This window comes from Sipha flava, unplaced genomic scaffold (genome assembly GCF_003268045.1).
Source record: "Sipha flava isolate LNK unplaced genomic scaffold, YSA_version1 121_pilon_pilon, whole genome shotgun sequence".
Classification (NCBI taxonomy): Eukaryota; Metazoa; Arthropoda; class Insecta; order Hemiptera; family Aphididae; genus Sipha; species Sipha flava.
The window spans coordinates 1,172,942-1,194,338 of NW_020271747.1; the positions used below are offsets into that span (position 1 = coordinate 1,172,942).

The following is a 21,397-nucleotide window of genomic DNA, read 5'->3' on the forward strand; positions in this document are numbered from 1 at the left end:
CAAACTTAGGTTCTATAAAACAATAATTTGTTAACAAATAACAATATATAATTCAAAAAAAAAGATGCAACAAACCACAATCAGAAATGTTTATATGTATTAACTTCCTGAATTAAAAACTGTAAATACAATAAATACAATAACTAAATACAATAGTCACATAATTTGTGGAAATGTATTGCAGTATCACATTTTTTAAATTTATTTTCAAACTGTAGAGTTGAAATATTATTATAATTTAATAAAGCATTATTAAAGTATTATAAACTTAAAGTTTTTTCGTCTCATCTGATTTAGGTGAACTTGTTGGTGGTAATGGTGGTATTTTTGATTCAGAAACTATTTTTGAATCAACAATTGGTGTTATAGTTTTTTTGACAGTTTCGGTAGACGTTGTTATTTTGGGCATTGGTATACCAGTTACATCATCTTTTTCCATTTGTTTTACTTTTTTAATTTTTTCTATTGTTTCCAGCTCTTCTTCTTTTATGACTAACTGTGTTATCATATCCATTTCTTTATTAGATAATTTAACATTTTCTGTGCCAATCAGCTCCAATACCTAAAATAGCATAAAATGTAAGTTTTGAACAAAAAAAATATAAATTATACAACTTACTTTTAATACAGTATCTAATCTTATTGAACCATCATGATCATTATCGATTTTACTAAGAACTTCACTAATTTGTTGTAGTTTGTCCTCATCAGGTATATTTTGTAATTTTCGTACAGCTTCAATAATTTCATCAATCTTGATTAATTCACTATAATAAAAATTAATATAATTAGTCAACCTCAGCATAAATAAAATTATATAATTTAAATAATTACCATTCATCAGTTAATTTTTTAGTTTCTAAATCTTGTTTTAATTTTTTTTCTTTTTCTGCCAATTTGTTGACTATCAGGTCCATATTCTTAATCATATTATTAACTTTCTTAAATAATTGTTTAGCTGCCTTAGATTCTCTAACTTGTTCTTTATTCTCAGTTTTCATAACTTCTTGAAGATCTTGTACATCCTAAAATAAACAAAAGAAAACAATTAAAATAATTAATGTAACCTATTAATATTTTATTCTTACCTCTTGATAATCTTTGAGTTCATCTTTTATATCTTGGATTTCTTCTTTTTTCACAGAATTTGAACTCAATGTTTCTAAAGCATTTTCTAATGTTTTGAAATCAGTTGATGTTACTTCCTATAAATATGTACAGAAATAAATAATAATAATGAATAATACTATAAAATAACAAACTGAACTAACTTCTTTTTTAATTCCAGTAGAGTCAGTTAGAATAGGTGCTTGATCAACCAATTCTTCTTTAGCAACAATAGGTTGCTCTTTAGGTTTCTTTTTGGCATCTTGAAGTTCCTTTTTCTTTTCTTCCCTACATTCAGCTATCTCTTCTTTCACCTTACGTTCTTCCTCCTTAATTGCTTCTAATTTAGCCTTATTGTCAATAGCACCATCACGCTCACTTATATCTGCTTTAGTTGAAACACCAACAGAATCAGGCAACGCAGAAATAGCTTTCTTTAATAAATCACTAGTTGGAATATTTTCTGTAAAGCTAAATGCTCTAGACAGAAGAAGTAATGAAGGAGGAACTTTTTCGTTTAAAGACAAGTTAAGCCATTGGGTGAGCTGTTGTCTCAGGCGTTTTTCAGTAAGACCATAAGCACGCATACCACGAGCTTTACATGCTTGTTGAAGTTCACTCAAAGTTAGAGAATCAACACCTTCTTTGTGAATCATCTAAACATTTAAAAATAATAATTAACCATTTAAAATAGTTTGAAATGAGATGAATTGTACCTTATCATCAATTGCTAAAGTACGAAGTTTAAGTGTTAGTTGAAATCTTAAAAAGTTTGAAGTTCCTATTGGACGCAGTTCCAATACACGACAAAGTGCAACCAGTTGTGGTCGAGGAAGTGAATCCAAAGTAATCTCATCTTTGAATAGTTTTGAAAACTTAAGCATTTCATCTGCTGGTATAACAACACCTTCTTGTCTAACCTAAGATAAAATTAATATTAAAATAAATGAAACAAAAATAATACAAATTGTTTTGAATACCTTTGCAAAAAATTCAGCAAATTCTTTAGCAGAATCACATGTATGTCCTTTACCAGATACAGACATATTATCTAAAGTTTCTTGAAGAAATTTCGCCATTTCTAGTTTTACCTTAAGAGATTTTTTGAGTTTTGCTTCCTATATAAAATTGAAAAATAAATAAACAATTAAAATATGAGGATAAAATGTTTAATTTACCTTATCATCCTTTGTTTCAAATGTAGTTGGTAGCATACCTGGAAATAACTTGATGAAAATAGGTAAAGCAAACTCTAGGAATGGTACAACCACAAATACAGAGAAAGGTAATAGACGGAAAAGATCAGCCACAGTTTGAACAAACTGTAACAATAATTAAAAAAGTTAAATAAGTTTTTTTTAATGCCTAATAAAATATATATAATTAGTTTATCAATTGATCATGTACATCTTATTAACATTTTGGTTTAATTTTAATGTATAAAACACCACAAAATCACAAATAAAATAAAAATCAATTTTTGGTTTGAATCAAATCTACGTACTGATTTTACAATATTATTCATTTTATATGAATAACTTTTTAAGTAGTTAAAACTATGATCCAAGACACAAAAAAATTTTTTTGAAACTATTATTTACATTGTATAGAATAATAAAGCTTGGATTTAATAAAATTTAAACCATCAAATATGCACTTAAAGAAAATCAAAAAAATCTTAAAATATGTCTTGTAAAATGATCTTAATATGAAAATATTTAAGAAATATAAATTATATAATTTTTTTTAGATTTTAAGGATTAATATAGGCAGCCACCTAATATAGCCTTATGGGTCTGCTCCCGATTCTAATGTATGTTAAAAAATCTAAAAGCCATTGCTTAAAATGGGCACTCAATTCGGTTTATAGAGACAGATTTTATTGACTATATATTACTACAACAAATCCTTCCACAAGTAAAAAAATTGCCATTTTAGACGAAGTAAAACGATCCGCCAGGTTCATCACAACGTAAAATCGCTAAACACTTGTGTTTCAAAATCGATAACCATAGAATTTCTCAAAGAAAACATGTTATGTGAAACCTTCAACTCAAACAAAATATGCAGTCAAAATGCAAAAGGAAAATATCCCGAAGTTGACGGTTAATTTAACCATCAGTATTCGTATATTTGAGCTCACATGTTAAAAGCAATAGTTGAAAAGTTGACCATAAGAGATATGAACACTTGAAATTTTGGAAAAAGGGCCCATCTTGTCGTTTTCCAACTTCAAACTTATTGTTCTCGAAATTACGTTTTTTACATTTTAAAATTCAAAGGTACGTACTGACTAAACTTTCAAACAATTAAGGTCGGATTTGGCTTAAATAAAAGGTAATTGCATATACCTGAGTAAGCTTAGCTTAATTCCATACTGACAATGTGGGTTTTTTTTTATATATGTACACATATATTGTACATGAAGTTATTAATGATCCTTATTTTGATTTTTAAATAAAAATATTACAATTTTAACATTATAAAATAAAAAATATTATGCAATATAATTTAACAATTTAAAACTAAAATGTATATTAACATGAAATAATAAAAGAAAAACGGTAAAAAAAATGCACGTAAACCCTAAAAGAGCACCTTTTACCCGCATGTGTAGTGCCTTGTTAAATGGGAAAATATGCAAAAAAAAATTTAAATATATGCTCTTAACAAGATACAATATATCTAATTCTACTATTTTTAACTCTGTGATATGTAAGTAAAATTAGGCAATACATATTGTCGGCCTGGCCATGGTCGCTAAACTGCGAATACGTCAGGGCCCCTGACCAAATTTGTATCGGGGCACTCCCATTTCTAAAAATTTAAAAATTCTTATAATAATCATTGTAATTGATATTTTGTATAGTTTTTATTACTGGCGACCTTTAGTGAACTAAAAAATTACAGTTATTAAAAAAGTAATTGTACAATTTGTATATCATTAAAAGAATATTAAGTTTTATATTTCGATATTATTTATATAACTTTGTGGACCATAAATAATTACGCTAATTATGTAGTTAACTTAATTGTTTGTATATTTTAAATAAGACACCATTAAAAAATTATAATATTTCGCACTATTTATAAGCACTTTTTTATCATTTTATGAGATGACATTTTTGAGGACCCTTTAAGCCGACACTAGTAATACACTGTCTTTAAAAAATATTTTGTACAAAATTTGAAAAATCATTTGATACAATTATAATAATTAAAATTTTATCAAGTTGAAATGAAAAGATATGGTAATGTAGTTACGCTACTTCATAATTTTCTTTTTTTTATATACCTACACAAAATAACTGATTTTACTAAATTTTGGCACAAGTGTCTAGTGTTTTAACTCAGGAAAAAACATTTGCCATTTATGGTACATTATTATTAGTGGTTTTATATAAATTCATTTTTAAAGTTAATTTAATGAATTGTATGTGATAAAATCAAAATTTATTTTTCTACCTTTATTGTTAAAATTAATAGGTATTATATGTGTGTATAATTAATTTTTTTAGTTTGGAAAATAATTTTTATTTATAAAAATAAATAGAACAAATTTACTATTATAATTATTTTTTTTATTATTAGTAATCTTACAATATTTTTATATTTATTAAATATAAAATAATAATATACAAATTATATAATCTAAGTAGGATAAAATAAAAGATGAATGTCAGCGCTGATCAGCGAAAGTTGGCATTTAAACAAGAAACACTGAACTGACACTATTGGCCAATGTTATTGGTTTAAACCCAATAAGAGAATATCAATTTAAGTCAAGGGCGTACTCAAGGGGGAGAGGAAGATTCGCGTCCGGACCCCCTCACATTGAAATTTCTACATACTAAATGGTTTAATAGTAAATAGTATAATACTATTATATATTGTATTTTAATTTCCCATTATCTTCAATATACAAAGTTTATAGATTATATAATATACCTATAATGTATAAACCATAACATATTAACCATAGTATATTAACAGTAATTTGTTGATATTGAGTTAAACTATAATTATAATTAGAGAACAGATAAAATAAAAATGTTTGACCCCCCCCCCCATAAAAAATTGATGGATACGCTTCTGATTTGAGTTAACAAACTGAATTTAAGTAAATATATCAGAAATTAGTTTAATAATAACTTGAAAATGGGCTTGATAATGATATCACATATTATGTAATTAAAGAATCATTTATATTAATTATTAAACAAATGTACAAAAAAAAAATATTTTTTTATAATTTTTAAAATTTAATTGTTATATGAAAATATGCATTTATGGGTTCAAAAATTATTTATTTAAATACAAACATATATTATTACCATACATATGTGTAAACTGTGGGGGGAGGTATAGAGAACAACAGCCACCTCTAAATATTTAACAGGGCAATGCCTCCCTTAGTATTTAGTAAATTTAAAATTATTGCAGAAAAGGATTTTTAGATTTTTAAGAATTATTTTATCAAGAAAAGTATAATTTTTTTAATTATTATTTATAAAAAAAAAATTATTGGATTAATCAAAATGTATTGATTATTAATTATTAAAACATAATTTGGTTCATTAGCATTTGCCATCACCATCATGATGCAGATTAAATATACCTAGTCTTTAATGTATATCAACATGAAATAAAATTTGCCCCCCGTAAAAATTGCCCAAGTTACGTTAATGTTATATATTGCACTAATGTAATTCTATAAGACTAGTTTTAACTGTTATTCGATGTAAGTGATACCAACTATAACTATATTATATTTATTAACAATTTACTTTGTATGTAATTATTTATTAGTTATTAATAATTTTATTTAAATTATCATTAATTTGAGAATTACTTAAATAATAATTTAAATTAGTTTTGATATTGATATATTATTTAGTATGATATACTATATGTACTATAAAACCAATTAATTTTTCAAAATTAAATATTGCCCAGTGTAGTAGTCCAGGGCCGCATTTAGGGGGGGGGGGCACTGGCTACAACTGCCCCGGGCGCCAGTTTTTCGGGGGCGCCAAAATGTTGTGGTCGGAAATTTGCTCACTTGTGAATTATTGAACTATTGAAATTATTATTTTTTTTGTTTTTAATAACAGTATCATAAGTTAATGTTGATGTATATAATTTATTGGTATATTCATAGCAATATAGCTATCAGCGATCCAGAATATTATTAATATACCTGATATTAGTTCTCAAATTTGTTGTGATAATATCAATAAACATAAGTGATTTATAATATTACGGCGTGTTATGTTATCGCATGCGGCGTGCGGTGGCGTGCTTGCTACACAGATGTAGCATTGATTTTAGAATATCTCAAAGGTTCATGAGGATTTATCTCCTTTTTTTTCGTGGGCAGGTACCTTAGAGGGGTGTCAATTTTTTTTTTTTTTTTGTTTTGCACCGGGGCGCAAAACGTCTAAGTACGGCACTGTAGAAGTCACAATATAATATCCTATTTTGTACTTAATGTATAACATATATTTATATAGACACTATTATATCAATACAAAAAGTATATTGATTACCCGTCACTAGTTGCGCGGGGTAAATAATCACCCGACGTATTAATGAATCCACAAAAAAGTACTTCGGAGAAGTAAAAAAAGCTTTCTGTGCGTAAGTTGAAGCGATTGGGAGAAAATATAAAATTTCGATGTCAATAAATAAATTAAATCAATATTAAAATTCTGTGCCAAAAAGGCACATTATTGAAAAAGTTCCTGAATTTTGAGGTTAACAAAGAAGTGAAATCAATCCCAATAGTCCGTGTCTCAACTTAAAAAAATATCAATTCACGAAAATTTCAAATTATTCAACTGCGAAAAACATTGAAAAAAAAATAGCACAAAATAGGGTATAATAAATCGGAGTTTACGAGTTAATCTGCTAGACTAAAATTGTTGTTGACAATCTATAATTAACGCCATCAAGTCTATTTTTAACGTCCAATGACAATAAATATTAATGAACAACGATCATTCAACAAAAAATTTGTATAATAATTATAAGTGGTTAGAGTATAGATGGGATTTTTAACTCAGTGACACGAATTAGTTCACTTAAATGAGTTGACTCACTAAGTCAACCACAACCAGTGGCGTGTTTGAAGGGGGGGGAGATGAGGGCAATCCCTCCTTGAGAATTTTTAGGCCAAGACAATTTTTATATAAGTAATGGGTATTTTATTAAGAAAAAAAATTATGATTTATTTTATAGTATTAATACATTTGAAAAAGTTTCAAATTTTACACTAATTTAAATAACGCAAAATGCTAAATTTTATATAACGTTTTAATTGTCAATAACGGTAAATGGAAAATTTGTTAAACATTTAAATTTGTATAACGTTTAAACGCTTAAATTGAATAATGTTTAAATTATTTATAGCGTTAAACGCTCAATTGCTTATAACGTTTATATGTCCCATAACGATAATTAATATATATTATTTTGATTGAAGATCAGTCCATACTTAATGAAAAATTAGATAAAACACAAGCGAAACTTTCAAAACACAGATAGGTTTATAAATAAATAAATATATAAAAAAATAAAAATTAGATATAACACAAGCGAAACTTTCAAAACACAGATAGGTGTTAAAAAAGAACTACACAAAATACCATTCAAAGTGGATCCGGCATTAGATTAAAAAAAAAAAACTACAAATATTAAGGATTCACCTGATATAAATATTACCAAAACTTTTACTTATAAATTTTGAGCCTGAATTAAAAAAAAAATTTGAGTCCCCCCCCCCCCATAGAAATAAGTCTAATTACGCCTTTTGACGCCCTTGACCACAACTCCCAATTTATCAAATTTTTTGGTAACACGTCATAAGGCGCGTTGAGACAATTGCGAGTCTGACTCGCAAAATGCTATCAAGAGCAAATCACGCTCACGATGAAACGTCGATATCTAAACGTTATTAACGTGTAATAGGCTTATGGCTTACCCTCTTCTTGTTGAGTTATGTTTCACCACAAGAATGATGCGCCAGTTGGACTCGCCGTCTAAACGAGTTTAAAAAATTAGCTAGATCACTATCAATCAATAATCATCAAATGTCAATGAACTAATGATTTATAAAATATGTGTATAGTTATTAATCTTACAAATTGTAAACAATAATTTATTTACCATTGTAAAATGAAATATAATAATTTGATAAATTATTTTTAATTTAGTATACCTAACCATTAATTATGTATAATAACATGTTATAACTATAAGTGTATATTAAAATTGAATTATATAAGAAAAATCAAATGAAACTTGTAAATACGTTAAAAAAAATTTGATCATATTTAAATAGTTCGTTATTAATACCTAATTACTTATTAATTATTACTTTATTAGTTGGGTTTGGGACTTGTTGCACTTAAAATTATCGAAATATACAGTTAAAATCATCAAATTATGCAACTAATTTTTTATTTTGTTTTTGAAAACGCATAAAGCATATTATAATTATATGTATAAAAATTTAAAAATTTGGTAAGGTAGGTTATGAACAAAATAATATAAGACAGGGGTGGGCAACTGGCGGCCTGCGAGCCTTTGTTATCTGGCACGTGCTATATTTTCAAATTACATCATACAATTTTAAAGTTTAGCGTCCATACTCCAGCTTATAGATATAATAATTGTTATCTGGTATTGTTAAATGTCTAAATGTATGTATATCTATAGCTTTTATACATAACTGTCTGTACTCAGAGACCTAATACCTAATAGTATAAGGTCTATGTTTGTACCGAACTATTTAACTATATCAGTTTCTTCGTATCATTCGTGTTGAATTTATTATTTCAGTGTATATAAATGCTAATTAATATTAATATTTTGAATGACTTTTGTTTTCCTGTGCTTTGGCCCACTGGATTTTAATTTTCTAAAAATTGGCCCTCTAGTAACTTTGAGTTGCTCATCCCTGATATAAGAAATGAATATATGATAAACCTTGGTTAAGACGTTAATCGTTTAATATAGATATAGAATCACATGACTCAGGAATTGATAAGTTATGTTGACACAAATCTATGAACTACAGTGAACCACACTGGGTCACTGAGTCATTGAGCTACTGAACTATGGCACATAGATTCAACTCATTCAGTTCACCTAAGAGTCAACTCTTCAAGTCGACTCATTGGCTGCATCCGAGTAGCGGTCAGAGATGATTTTTGAGATAAGGACAAATAATAACAGTTGAGGTCACGCAAATGGTAGGTAATATCCTAGTTGTGGTCATAATACCTATTACTTATCTGTTAAGGTTTTTAAAACATTTCGGGGAGGGGGGGGTAGCCCACTAGGCACTCCTCCCTATATACGTCACTGCCTAGAGTATAGTTTAAGTATTGATGCTGCTTCTTGCTTTTATAGTCGATGTTTTAATGGAAATGGGTATACAGTAAAAACTGTACAGTTCCATGTTTAAAATCTTAAAGTATTGGTTAACTTCAAATTTTTTAATTTCTTTTAGACTTATGGAATCAATTTTGAAAATAAGTTCAGAACTTCAGTTTGCTAAACTCGATATATTAACAACTATTAATTATATTCAAACACTTAAAAGTTCTTTAATATTTATGAGAAATAATACATATTTTAATCTAATCTAAAATATTCAATATACCAATTGATGAATAGGAACTGAAATTAAAATTCTCAAACATATGTATGACGCACCAAATGGTACATTCAGTGAATCTGTGTATGAGTGGTTAGACTGGTTAAAAGAGTGTGGTCAGTTCATTGTTTTTTGTATTAAAAATGTTTACCATTATACCAATTGCAAGTTCTACATGTGAGAGGATATTTTCCAAAGCATTGTAAAAAATAAACTTGGATTTACTGTACTAATGGGCTAAATTAGACTAGAAGAATCTAATATTCACAGAATAAAAAATAGCTCGTAAATTAAATTTTAATGAAATTATTGACGAATTCAAGAACGTTAAAGCTTTTAAACGTCGATTATCATTATAAGAGATTGTATACCTATATGTTGTTATGTAATATTTATTGCGAAGAGTAAAATAAAAATAAATTATTTTTAGTGCATTTTATATAAATATTTTCCTGTACCTATAATGGTTTTCATAATAATTATAGGCCATAGTTTTCAGTGTGCACCCCCGGAACCAAGAGTTTGAGCATACCTATGATGGTCAATGCCAATATGCATAAGCTAGCGCGTGAATGTTAAAAATAGCAGCATTATCGCCGCTATTTGTTTATCTCTTTTAGAAGGTTCTAGTATAGTATCGTGTTCGGTCATGGAAATACCCGAAATACCTCATGCAATTAAACGTATTTAAGTTTATTAAAAATTTATAAATAAATATATTACAAAATTTGAACAAAACATAGCCTATAGCACTTCTGGAATCATGAGCAATATTAAAAAAAAAATCGTGAAAATCCGATGAGTAGATTTTTAGTTAAATCCTAACATACGTACAAATAATTTTATATAATAGTATAGATATAGATAGAGCGTTCGGTGCGCCATGCGTAGCTGTTATTATTATTACTATTATATATTATAAAAACCTGTTATAGCCACAACGCCGGAAAGTACCGCCCGTATAAAAATAATTTGATAATAGCACGGTACGACAAACCACGGAACGAACGAAAAATGAAACACAAAACTGCAGTTTGTAGCTATGTTTCTCTTGCACTCCGTATATAACCAATGCGTGCGAGTGAGAGGTCCGACCACAGAGACAAAACCTAATGTACAAGACTCTTCAATATGTGTTTTTACGTATTATCTGTAATACGGATTTGTAACTCCGATTAGCTTATCAAAATTACATCATAATTCGATAATAACTTTAACTTCATCGAAAACTATTAAGTTCGTTCGGTAAACGCGTGTAGAGAATAAATTTATCTGTTTGGAGAAAATTTACCCCGTGCGACTAAAAAATAATTTCGTATTTTACATTTTTTTTTTTTTTCAATATTATTTTTCTTGGTCTCATTATAAAAAACATGGATGAAATTGAGACGACGGATTGAGTGTCTATTAGAAAACACTGAAGAAGATGATTTATTAGAAGGCGTTTCAAGTGATGAAAATGATGATAGTACACTAATATATGAACCTCATGATCAAAATACGGATACAGAACCAGGGCCTGATTTAATAAAATTAGGGCCAAGAGCACAATTTTTTTTGGGGCACCCAAAGTCAAAAAAAACTTCATAGAGGAGAAACATTTTGATTGTAAAAAAAAATATTTACATATTTAAAAGTGTCAAATACTTATCTCAAAACTTATAAAATTTTAAAATCGAATGATATATAAACCAATGGTTCTAAAAGTGGTGATTGCATGAACGAAATGATCATAGCATCACCAACGACGGGTAAATCTGTAAATACTTTGCTCGAATAAATCTATAAATAGTTATTAGGTATCAAATACTTCCGATGTTCAAACAATTTTCTATTATTATTATTTTAATATTTTGTGATAATAACTAATTAGAACTGGGATGTGAGATGACAAAAATAACCAAAATTCAACTGAAAATTTAATGATAAAAATATACTTAACTCTAAACATTGAGAGTTGGTATTAGGTATATTTTACAAAATGAATGTTTGTAGAATTAATTTAAAAATACAATTTTCTATAATTTATGGAGATCAGGGGGCCCCAGAAATTAGGGTCCAAGTGCAAGTGCTCCATGTGCACTTATGTAAATCAGGGTCTGTACAGAATAGTCAATATCTAGTGCTAGTTCAATCGATTATATTTCTAATGAGTCAGATTCTGAATATTCGTATCATGAATCTGATGATGATTTACCTTTATCTATGAAGCGCAAATTTTTAATTGGAAAAAAGACGTAACAATATGAAATAGAAAAAGTAAGAATCACAAATTATATTAAAGTTACGGAGAAATTGGGAGTTAAGCTTGCGGCTAGAAATGCAAAAACAAATTTTGTAGTGTTGGTTGTTATTTTTTTCAAGTGAAATGTTGAAACACATAGTAAAAATGACATATACATATATTGTATATTATATAATACTATATAATAGTATTGTATTACCTTATTGTTTTTATTATTTTTTCATCCGTAGTACTATTTTTCATAATTTTCTAATTTTTATTTATAAAACTAAACACATACCATGTAAATCATATATAATTATTTGTAAATGTTACTAGCTATATGGATAATTCAGGTATTTTGCAAAATGCCTAGGCCCATTTTAGGCAAAGTAAAAGTATAAATAAGACATATAATTTTCAATATTATTTTACATATAACCTAGGCATTTTATAAAATACCTAGACAATGTAAATTGCCAATTTTTTTTTAAGCAAAGTACAAAACATTTTAATAATGTTATATTACATTAAGATTCTTAATAATTATTATACATTATTACTCATATTACAGACAAAATTTAATTTTTATCTATTATTATAATATTACTATTATATAAATATTTTACTTAAGCTACTATTTACTTATTATAACATGTTGTAGAAAAGTGACATTTTGAAGTACAAAATATACAGCAAATATACTTTTTATTTTGACACTTGGACTTACAAACACATTTTAAAAATCCTTGGTCAATTCTTGTTAAATGAATTTTTATCAACTTATTATATTGTTCATCATATAAAAAACTAGTATTATTGGCCAAATTTTTAAAAAAAATTTATAGTTTGTTATAAAAATTTGACTTCATATCATGGACGAGTTTAAGGGAGTGATTAAGGGAAGATTAGCCCCCCCCCTTTGGGACTAAGCTATCTATTTTACAAAGCAAAATATTATTATAAATTAATAATTATAGTAAAATATCGTCAATGGTCATTGATGAATATGGTACCTATTTTATATTTTTTTTATAAATAGCTCACTTTTTTTGTTAATTATATGTATTTACCTATATTTTAAAATGGTTTCCGATTAAAATTGATATCAATAATGTAATTATGTAAACTTTGTCATTATTGTGAAAAAAATGACTTACCTACTTATGAGGGATTCAAAAACATATTCTGTAATTTAAAATTTTATATAGATTTAAAAAAAAAACTAACTTAATTCTTAAGCCTCCATTAGCCCCTCCCTTGGTTAGTGATAAAACCTGCCCCTGCTTCATATAAATTGTATCCTTAGTTGCAACATCACAATGAGACACAAAAATGACAAGAAAGATAACGATATTATAATAACATTATTAGTATGCTTAATATTGTACTTCAGATTTATTATTATAGTAGTACAAGAATCTTAATCTTTATTGCGTTAAATCGTGCAAGCACATTTTTGATAAACAGTAAGTCGTTGTTAATGGGCCATGCCCAATTTTGTTTATTTTCATCATATTGCCTACTCCATGTTTGGCATTATACATAATACCTAGGCAAAGCTCGTATTATATACATTCAGGGCTGGGCAGTTTCTTAGATACTAGTATTTAAGATATGTGTCTGAGATACAATTGTATCTTTTATCTTATATCGAGATACATTATTTTAATATATCTTGCATCATGGATTTAAATACTTGTTTGACTTGTATCTAGTATTTTATTATGATTAAAGATACAAGATACAATCTAATGTTATGTAATAATAATTACTAATAATTTAAATTTAAATTTTTCAAGTCGAAAGCAATCACTTGATAAATTAACAATATATACAATATTTGCTCATAATAAAGATAATTTTTAATATAATCTTCACTATGAGCAAATTTTGTAATTTTGTAAATCCAGTTTATCGGCAGAATGTTTTATTAATTTTAACATGTTAAACATTTATTTTGGACAGCGTGACTGTGCGATGACCGGTTACTTTTACTATAATACTCCATAAAATTTTTTTAAATTTAAACATGTAATAGTTAATAAATAAACATTGTAATTTATAAATATATTTAAATTCTTTTTTATTGTATCTAATGTAAATAAATAAACAAATAAATAAATATATAAAGTGTCTTGTATCTTGTATCTAGTATCTTTAAAAATATCGAAGTATCTTGTATCTTGCCCAGCCCTGTATATATTGCCGGTAACATATATATTAACTATAAGTATTAAAAGTTACAAGTACAAATTAAAAGTAATAATTTAAGTATATTTCATATTATGAAAAATTTTTACCCCACAACCAAATGTATAAAAAAAATTACGCGACCAGTAACGAAAAAATCATATTTTATTGTAATTTAATTTATTTGGCACCTAAAAAATGTATAATTATTAATATTTTTTAAATAAAAAACAAAAGTACAGTTATAAATTAATTTATATGTATCTATTTTATAATATACTAATATGTCAAGTGAACATTTTAAATAACTTACCAAATTATGTTCTCTTCTTGTCAATTCATGACCTTTAATTTTTTTGAGACCTAGTTTAAAAGAGATTTTTGCATTGAGTCCTAGAAGTTTAAAACCATGATAATAATGCATCACTTCATCTATAATTTTCTGTTTGATTGTCTTTTTAGATTTGACAGTTACAACTTCTTTCCCTCCAGTTCCTTTTTGTGCTTTTTCCTTGACAGCATTAACAGTTTCTTCAACTTTAGAAGATGGTTTTTCAGAAAATAAAGTTGTTGTGGAAGATATTTGACGAATATTAGGGTTGAAAAATTCTAATTTGGTTACAATAAGGGATGAAACAGGATGAAATCGATTTGAGGAGTAAAATAAATTGTTTGAAAATGTACATGGTTGTGTATTCAAACAAATAGCACCACAGTTTTTGTTGTAAATTTTGTAGATATCTAAAACATAAAATATTTTTAGGTGAATATTCAAAGATTAAAAAAAAAATATATGGCATGTTATGTGTTGTTGAATAAAAGTATCTGAAGTTTAAAAAAGTCTTTAAATTATATACTGTTTAAGTATATCATTAGCATGTGATATAACAAGAATCTATAAATGTTCACAATTTTTATACTTAGTCTTTTATCCAAATATAATAGAATAAGTAACATTTATAAAAATAAAATAATTAATTTGAATTTTCATACAAATATATTTCAATGATTAGACTCATATAGGTAACAATTTTTAATAAATAATGATAATATAATTGACCTATTGACCTTGAATTAATATCAAGGGGTTAAACATATTAATTAAAATTATAATGACTAATAAGAACATGATTTTATCTTAAGGTTTTCATATTTATTAAAAACTATCTTTCCTAGGATTCTAATTTTATACAATAAATGTAACATACATATATTTCTTTTAAATAGTATATTTGACTCTTATGAGAATATATATTAGGGCATAAGATATATCATTATTAATTTATGATTTAATTAATACACACCTAATAATAAACATTTATTGATGAAATTATATTAATTAAATTGATAATTCAAAAATGATATACTCAAAGATCAAACTTAAGTATTTACCCAGCTGTTTTTTTATTAAAAAACTCTTTTTTAAAAACATTTATGATAAATTATTACTATTATTATTATTATTATTATTATTAAGTATAATGTGTTAATGTATTGAAATAGAAGAAATTAATTATGTATCATCAAATAGTATAAATTATTTAAATTTATATTTAATGGCAACTAATTGTAATTGTGTTGTTATAAATAAAATAAAATCGTACACTTTTAAATTGAGTTTTGGAAATAAAAGCAAAGATACAAATTAAATAATGGTATATATAGTATGTGGTTAAGGTATCTACTAAATTTAATTTAGATTAGCAACAATATAACTATAATAATATAGGTATATTTAATATAAATACAGAGAAATATAAAATCCTAATAGATTAATAAAATGGTTAATTAATTATTATAAACAAAATAACCAATAAAATGTGCCAATGAATCATTGATCTTTAAATATTAGATAGTCTATATAGTCAGATATTAAGTTACAGTATTTTTTATATTATGTTACTAATTTACGCAATGTTGAAATAACACTAAAGATTATTATTTAAAATCAATATCTATATCCAAACGTAGAATAATATAGTATGGTACATGAAAACTAATTTAGAATGGTTTCAAATTAAAAGTTATGTTAAAATGTTATAAAACTATATTATGCTATGCACCATTCAGTCTAAAAATCCATTTCAACAAGAATCAATTTATCTCTATCTCAGTATCATTGATTTGTTTTAAGTGAAAAATATTTCTATAAAATTAGATGATCACTGTCGTGTAAAGCATGAAAGATAGGGAACATCAACTTGATAACTCGACCTTGGATAGGGTATGGTGTGACAATCGAGAATCGGTGGCACGCGAGTACTCACTAAACTAATAACCACGATCAGGAGGGTCTTTCGGATTGAAACAAGTGGTATAATAAAAAAAAGCACTTATTTAACCCACAAGATATAGGTTACTCACTTGCGCCGGGTCGTAGACCTGCTTTGGCCGCTCTGGTTATGTTCATTTTGGCAACGCGTTAAACGTTTTGTTAATTTTTAAAATTGCTATCCTCAATATGACTACAGAATAAATTAGATGAAATAGATAATAGATTTTATTATGTGATAAAAAAACAATGGTGGAAAACGAAAAATTAAATTGGAACGAGAAACAAATAGAGAACGGTGTGCGAGTTCCCGGTCGGTATAGGGTGGACTAAGAAACTATCGACACACGTACATTGTTTCACTAATTTCGGCGGGCTATGGTTTCGAATGGAACATGAAAACGACAATAATAATCCACGAACCGTAGAAAACACAAGTAATGTCGTGACGAATTCGACGACAACTACAGAGCACAGGACCCGTCAATCTGTTAACGACGGCAAATGATGACCCGCGGGCAACGATGATAACACCGGTGCAAATGGTGTGATAAGGATTGTTTGTCCGTCGTCGCAGTGCAGCCGTTCGCCGGGAGAAGCACTTGTATCACATCAGAATGATATTATCATTTGCATGAGTAGATATCAAATCTCTCGATGTCTTATCAATCGTTACGATGTTCGTCCATCATAACAAAAACACGATAATACGAACATATTGTCTTCTAATTATTCCTCCCTCCACCCTTTGATTCGTTGTATTAATGTGACAAAACGCTCAGTCAAAATCTTTTTAATTTTATTTTTCATCCATCGCCTTATTGTTTTCAATAAAATGTTTTCGTAAATAGTCCGCCGTGCATCCCGGCGTCCGTCCCTATTCTCTTTCCTCGCCGCTATGCGACCAGGAATCATGTAATTGCCAAAAACCATTTGTCAATAGTGAGGACACAACGACGCCAAGTAAGCTTTCAATATCGTTTGAACTTTGGAGTTTTTCCATTATCTACCGACTTATTTTCTGTTCTATAGTTACTATAGGTTCATCATAGGACAATATAACTTTCTTCTTGTCCTTTGATTACAACACAGTGATTATTTTTTTATAGTTGTTACTATTTCAGTAATCGGAAGTTCTGTTCCTAAAATGATCACTATAGTATTCAAGAGAAACACGCAAATTACTTACTACAATGGCACCTCTACCCATTAGAAAATAAAACTAAAATTCATTTTCATTCATATTCTTCATGGTATTAACAGTAAAGGACCACTGGCTGTTAAGTTTAGGAATGGCTGGTATACCATTTCACCAGATTATAATTATTTGGTAGTTTTGTTATTATTTCTTGTGCCATAGAGTTTATTACAAATATAACATTAAATTAATTAATAGTCTAAAATGATAACAGGGAACATTTTATTGTTTTTTTTAGATCTTTCAGTTTTATTTAGTAATTCATTAATGTCATACTAATTTTCTCATTGTCACTTTTACTTTTGTGTGATAGTATACAATTTACAATAGAAATAAAAATAAATAAATTTTACTTAATAGTTAACTGCAAAAAATACTTATTAAATTAGAACTTATAAAACATGAAATAATTAATGAAAGTTCATAAGAATCACATTATTAAGTATATTAAAATGGATTGGTAGATCAGAATTTGATTGAGATATTAAATTTTATAATAATTTATAAACTTATAGAATTAAATTAAATGTTGAAAACAACCTCGGCATTTGTGTAGCAGGTGATTTACTGCAAATTTAGGATGAGTGATATATGTACAAATTAAAAAATAATATTTTTTTTTAAAGTTAAAAACACATATTTTTTATTATAAGTAGGTCATATCATACAAATATTTGTAAAACATAATTAGCCAAATATAATAAAAATTTCAATTACAGTAAACATTTATTACAGTATCATTTAAAAGTTTTAAAAAAGTATGTTGAAGATTAACTGAACTCCACCTTGCTTCAATCAGATGACAATGTAAAAGTTCTTATGTAGTGGTAAGCGTTTTTCAAAGTATTTTCATTTTAAAATGTGAACAAACAATTTGAAACTAATGGATTGAGGATTGGCAATATTTTTAATGACTCATTGTCATATTGTAAATTTCATTAATTATTGCAAAATAATGAATTCACGCAGCATAGCGGTCTGCTATAAAGTGCGGATAATAATAGGTAATAATAATTTTAGATCACCTGCTACACGAATGCTACCATTTCTATTGTATATTTTTATATCTCATATAATTTTTTTTTTTTTTTCTAACTTTTATTTATAAAATATTGTCCTAGTTATAACTAAGTTGGAAGGTTAACATCTAAAATATTTTATAAATATTTTATAGATTACTTTTCAAGACTGATTATTATGGGTGAACCATTACCAGATGTATCGAAGCACAAAGTTATTATTATTGGAGCTGGTATAGCAGGTCTTGCAGCAGCTACACATTTGTCACAACATGACATGAATGATTATATTGTGTTGGAAGCTCAAGATCGCATTGGTGGTCGAATATGTTCTACTGAAATCAGTATGATAACCTAACATAGTACATTGACATTATTAAACGCATATTGTTTATAGATGATCAAAAAGTTGAACTTGGTGCTAATTGGATTCATGGTGTATTAGGTAATCCAATGTATGAGTTAGCTATGAGCCATGGTCTTGTAGACATAAATCACCGACCAAAGTTACCTAGTATTGTTGCTACTACCATGGATGGAACAAAAGTCCCATTTCAATTATTACAAGTATGTAGTTTATTCTTTTTTAATTATCTAACATAATTAATTTAAAAAAGCAGATTTGTTTTTGTTAAAAATGATTCCTCTTGAGTAAAAAGATAATAATATATGAGAAATTTACTTAATCTATCAATATAAATCAATTTAAATAAACATTATTTTTCTAGGAAACATATGGAGCTTATATGTGTTTTTTGCGGCGGTGTGAAGATTATTTTACAGGCGCATTTGATCCACCACCTGGAATTCATAGTGTTGGAGAACATGTTCAACTTGAAATAGCAATATATTTAGAAAAGATACCAAATGCCGATACTCGTACATTACAACGATCAATTTTTAACTGTTTGCTTAAACGAGAAACTTGCATAACTGGATGCAACAATATGTCTGATGTTGATTTAGTAGAATTAGGTAGTTATAAAGAACTGCAGGGTGGTAATATTTCACTACCTGGTGGATACAGCAGTATTTTAAATCCTATATTTAATAAGTTACCTCCTGGCTGTTTGAAATTGAACTCTCAAGTAACCAAAATCAAATGGCCATCGGGAAATGATAATGGTACAGATTCTGAAGATTCTGATAAGACTGTAATTGAAGTAGATGGTCAGGATGTTACCAATGAAACCGTGTACATTCATTGTGGTGATAAGATCTACGCAGCTGACAGTATTATATGCACTTTGCCATTGGGTGTACTCAAGTCCAATGAGATTTTCTATCCAAAATTACCTAAGTATAAAGAAAAGTCCATTGCGAGACTTTTGTATGGTGTTGTGGACAAAATTTTTTTGTTCTATGACCATTCATTTTTGGGTAAAGACATGGACGAAATACTTTTATTATGGGATAATGATGAAATATGTGATTGGAGTGAAAAAATTTACAGTTTTTCAAAAATAAATGACACTCTTTTGCTGGGTTGGATATCTGGTAATGAAGCTGAAATTATGGAAAAATTAGATGAAAAAATAATTGGTGATAAATGTACAGAAATATTAAGACGATTTTTGAATGACCCTTATATTCCATATCCATCTAAATGTGTATGGTAAATATTAAATCAATCTTGTACAAATTAACTAGTGGCCATTGTGTCAATAATTGTATTCATTTTCATTGTACAATTTTTATTTTAGTACTAGATGGAAAACAAATGAATTTAGTCGTGGGTCATACACAGCTATTGGAGTTGGTTCTAGTCAGTTAGATATTGAACACATTGCCAGGCCTATGCACATTAATAATAATAAAATTGTGAGTAAAAAATAGTGTTGTCATATTGTCAATTGTTCTAACTACCTACAAAATCTATTGCATGATTACAGCCTATTATTACATTTGCTGGGGAACACACACATCCAAATTTTTACTCAACGGTTCACGGAGCATATTTGTCCGGACGTGCTGCAGCCGAAATGTTACTTGTATGTAAACGTGAAGATGAACCTCTAGATGGAGCAGACACAGATCTAAGTTCATGGATACAAAGCATACCTCTAGTATAACATTATTGTTATTTAATTTATTAATTTGTTTATTCTGCAATTGTATTTATTTGTTTTACCGAATTGTGATATTAGGTATTAGTTATTAGATAAATATAGAAATATTGCTTTTTTGACTTTGAGCGTTTAATTTTGGGATGATAGATTGTATTTAAAAAACTATTTTTACCAAAAGCTAAAGTCATCTTTATTTTCTTAAATTTTTATCAATTTGTAAAGAATTTTTAATTATTTTTCTTTTGTTGACAAATAATGTTTGTATTCTGAACCATGACAATTTTTTTTTAATATATGCTTAAATTTATTTTTTGTGTTCCTTCTCTTTTTTTTTTTTTTTAAGCTTTGTAAAATGTTTTTAGTAAAATATAGAATTAAATGTCTTAGCAATTTTAATTTTATAGATTAATTTAACCTGTAGAAAAAATGTATTTATCTCATGTGTACAGTACACATACACTATACTAATACTACTAATATATGTACTACTACTTCATTAACTATAAACAGTTGAATTATTTTCAAAATTTGATTCAAATTCAATAACAATATAACATAGTTGATCAGTTATGTATAGAATGATTAATTTAAATGTCTATACTTAAAACGTATTTAACATGTAAATTTAACTACTCTTAAAATAATATTAAAAC

General features: G+C 27.1%; 2 protein-coding genes across 5 annotated transcripts; one reads left to right on the forward strand and one right to left on the reverse strand.

Moving 5' to 3' along the window:
• Positions 1 to 220: 220 nt before the first annotated feature.
• LOC112693958 (mitochondrial proton/calcium exchanger protein) lies at positions 221 to 16,969 on the reverse strand. The gene is made up of 10 exons (XM_025569247.1): positions 16,551 to 16,969; positions 14,500 to 14,927; positions 2,286 to 2,429; positions 2,088 to 2,225; positions 1,824 to 2,027; positions 1,272 to 1,763; positions 1,089 to 1,205; positions 835 to 1,025; positions 620 to 767; positions 221 to 562 (listed from the first exon to the last, which is right to left on the reverse strand). Exons 1-10 carry the CDS (start codon positions 16,594 to 16,596, stop codon positions 269 to 271), a joined length of 2,202 nt encoding a protein of 733 aa, XP_025425032.1. The 5' UTR covers positions 16,597 to 16,969; the 3' UTR covers positions 221 to 268.
• A 174-nt stretch (positions 16,970 to 17,143) lies between these two features.
• On the forward strand, positions 17,144 to 20,904 carry LOC112693963 (spermine oxidase). Of its 4 annotated transcripts, none has more exons than XM_025569253.1 (7): positions 17,144 to 17,421; positions 17,568 to 17,757; positions 18,831 to 19,019; positions 19,073 to 19,242; positions 19,404 to 20,290; positions 20,379 to 20,496; positions 20,568 to 20,904. In XM_025569253.1, exons 2-7 carry the CDS (start codon positions 17,709 to 17,711, stop codon positions 20,745 to 20,747), a joined length of 1,593 nt encoding a protein of 530 aa, XP_025425038.1. In that variant the 5' UTR covers positions 17,144 to 17,421; positions 17,568 to 17,708; the 3' UTR covers positions 20,748 to 20,904. The 4 variants fall into 4 exon arrangements, with proteins under 4 accessions (XP_025425038.1, XP_025425037.1, XP_025425039.1 ...); XM_025569252.1 differs by having other exon boundaries at positions 17,583 to 17,757; XM_025569254.1 differs by lacking the exon at positions 17,568 to 17,757 and having other exon boundaries at positions 20,568 to 20,903.
• The last annotated feature ends 493 nt before the right edge of the window (positions 20,905 to 21,397 follow it).